This window comes from Miscanthus floridulus, chromosome 1, assembly GCF_019320115.1.
Source record: "Miscanthus floridulus cultivar M001 chromosome 1, ASM1932011v1, whole genome shotgun sequence".
Lineage (NCBI taxonomy): Eukaryota > Viridiplantae > Streptophyta > Magnoliopsida > Poales > Poaceae > Miscanthus > Miscanthus floridulus.
The window spans coordinates 6,804,957-6,808,089 of NC_089580.1; the positions used below are offsets into that span (position 1 = coordinate 6,804,957).

At 38.8% G+C, this 3,133-nt stretch overlaps 1 protein-coding gene across 1 annotated transcript; it reads left to right on the forward strand.

Moving 5' to 3' along the window:
- The first annotated feature begins 382 nt into the window (after positions 1-382).
- On the forward strand, positions 383-1,918 carry LOC136451591 (zealexin A1 synthase-like). The gene is made up of 3 exons (XM_066452289.1): positions 383-387; positions 522-687; positions 1,295-1,918. Exons 1-3 carry the CDS (start codon positions 383-385, stop codon positions 1,916-1,918), a joined length of 795 nt encoding a protein of 264 aa, XP_066308386.1.
- The last annotated feature ends 1,215 nt before the right edge of the window (positions 1,919-3,133 follow it).

The window sequence follows — 3,133 nt, forward strand, 5'->3', positions numbered from 1 at the left end:
ACAATGCCCTACTTTCAGACAGCCTAAGCTGCTCTTTCATTGTCCACAACTCCCATAGCCACTGCTTCCTCTCTACCCGCTCTTAGTCTCCTTCCTTTCTGAAGCTCTGGGTGAACTTGTCCAAGGAAGAGACACAACTACATAATCACGCCACATGAAGATAACCTATTTGTCCAGCTTTAGATTGTCGCAAAGGTGGCCAAGCTCAGGCCTTGCCTTCATCCATGATGTAAATGTTGTTTCGCATGATCTTGTGCTGTATAGGTAGGACCTGAAGGTGATCAGAAAGAAGTAACGCCAGCGACACAAGAATTTGATATGAATCAATACCAGGTGAAAAACAAATAAACATATTTAAGCTGTTATTTGTGCATTTGGGAATATGAGGTAAGACAAGCATGGTGCCAGAGTTAAACAAGGCACTACAGTACATATAAAATTACCTTTTAAGTCTTTCTTTCCTATAAAATAGGGATTCTAAAAAACACCTTATCAACATCCTAGAGACCTGGCTTGAGGAGGTGCCAGAGGAACATGTACCGCATCATCCAGAGCATCATCCATGAGCGTGAAGCCATGCCGACGCCAGAGCGAGACGAGGACCTTCTGGGTGTTCTCCTGAGGCTGCAGAGGGAAGGTGGACTGCAGTTCGCTCTCACCGACGAGATTGTCAGCACGGTTATTTGGGTAAGATCCACTTTTATATAGAGCTAATCTCCCACTATAAGTCTATCTCAACATACAAGTCATCCACATCGATCATCCACCAATAACTATATATACATATCATCTTTCACTAATAGTTATCTCATCCACTAACTTCTAACCTCTTAATTGCAAGCTATTCACGTTATTTTCACTTAGTTTCATTCCAAGTTCTTTGCAATCCTCGTAGCAACGCGCGAGATATCTTAGTTATCTGACACCACACTCCTGCAAAACATCTAATGCATATGATACTTTATTCTTAATTTTCTAATTTGTTTCTAATTTAGCATTAGGCAAATGAAATTTTATTACACTAAATATTTTTTTTGGTATCGTAGAGTTTATATTATATGCACATTTATGGGTTACTTTATCTAGTTTTTTTTTCCACAATCATATACATGGATATTCTTTAGAAAAATAAAATATATCAACTAGTTATTATTATCAATGCTGATTAGAGTCTACCAAATTAATGGTCAGATCTTTTTGTTTTTTGTTAGAATATTAAGATTTTTTGGCATGCCCAGTGAGAATTAATGTGAATGTCCCATTTCACAATTGTAACTGTAGGATTGTATTGTAGGATATTTTCTCCGCTGGGAGTGAATCATCATCAACCATTCTAGTATGGGCAATGGCAGAGCTTGTTAAGAATCCACAAGTCATGCATAAGGCCCAGTTAGAGGTCAGGGAGACCTTCAAAGGACAAGACAAGATAAATGAAGGTGATTTGATCAAGTTAAGATATCTACAACTGGTGATCAAGGAGACTTTACGGCTGCATGCTCCAGCACCCCTCTTGCTCCCTCGAGAATGTCGTGAGTCATGTCAGGTTATGGGTTACGATGTGCCAAAGGGGACCAAGTTGTTTGTGAATGTTTGGGCAATAGCAAGGGACAGAAAGCTATGGCATGATGCAGAGGAATTCAAGCCAGAAAGAATTGAATGTAGCAGTATCGATTTTAGGGGTAATGACTTCGAGTTCACTCCCTTCGGGGCTGGTAGGAGAATATGCCCTGGCATCACGCTAGGACTGGCCAACTTAGAGTTGGCGCTTGCTAGCCTTCTTTACCATTTTGATTGGGCTCTGCCCGATGCGGTCAAGTTGGAAGAACTTGATATGGCAGAGGCCTTTGGGATAACGTTAAGAAAGAAGTCAATGCTTTGGAACAAGGCCAAACCTTATAATAATTTTATACCGCATTAATCAGGTGATTTGTAATGTGAACCATGTCCCTATTGCTACTTAATTTGTACCCAGAAAGAGTGTGATTATAATTGTAGTATCAATCTGTACTGTAGGACAATAAATATATGCTTAGTTTATATATCCTATGCTTCTGTTATATTGTTTCATCACTCTATATTAAGTGTAGATATCCGTTTTTTATTTTTTTGCAAAATCATTAAACGATTATCTAATGAGAGTACAAGAATGAAATGACATCGATCTATGTCTCATCAGGTTGTATACTACTATTAATTTTTTCCTTTACTTAACAGGAGTATGCTATAATTTTGTTTGCAGAAATTGAAATTTTCTAATACTATAGATACAATGGAAGTGTTCGCTGCAGCAACAAGCCTCATCAATTGTCACTGCTGCTGCAACTTCTGAACTACAAATACGGTAGAAGAAGCCTGTTGCAGCCTGCACATGTAGCCACTACTACACAGTCCATTTTTAGAGGCATCACCCTTTTTGGGTAGAGGCGGCTCTATCAAAATTCGCCTTTAAAAATAGTCTATAAAAAAATGAGTTTTGGCAGCCGCCTCTAGAAAAAGCCTGTTAATTTTAGAGGTGGTTGGCAAGCTAATTTGCCTCTAAGGCGATTTTCTTGAAGATCTTTGGGATGTCCTTGAATGGTCTTTAGGCGCTATGAGGGCTTGGAAATATATATAGCCACCGCCTTTGGCAGATTTTGAGTTTTTTTTTAGTTCTTTTTTATTCAATATTTTAATAATAATCACTCCTATTTTTTTTTTGCGAATTTGACCGTTTTGGTTGCGCTAGTGCCGCTGGCGCGACCAAATAATGTTGTCACGTCATATGCATTGGTGTGGCAACATCTGCTACGTTAGACGGCGTTTTCGACGTGGAAAACCTTGGCACGCCACTCCCGCTGGCGTGACAATACTGCTCTGTTGCGCCACCGGGAGTGGCATGACAAGACTGTACTTTTCAAAAATCATAATTCTTTGATACGATGTCGGATGGAGATGAAATTTATTTAAAAATTGTAGCTCCCGATGAGACCTACAACTTTTTAGTTTTGAGTTTTTTCATCTAAGGACGTTAAGATCCTCAAAGAAATAATATAAAATTTTAGGAGCATAATAAACGTGCACATGCTTGTCGCACTAGACAAATAATATCTTTTCTGTATTGTGTCAAATAAAGATGCATTTTACATGAAAGTTG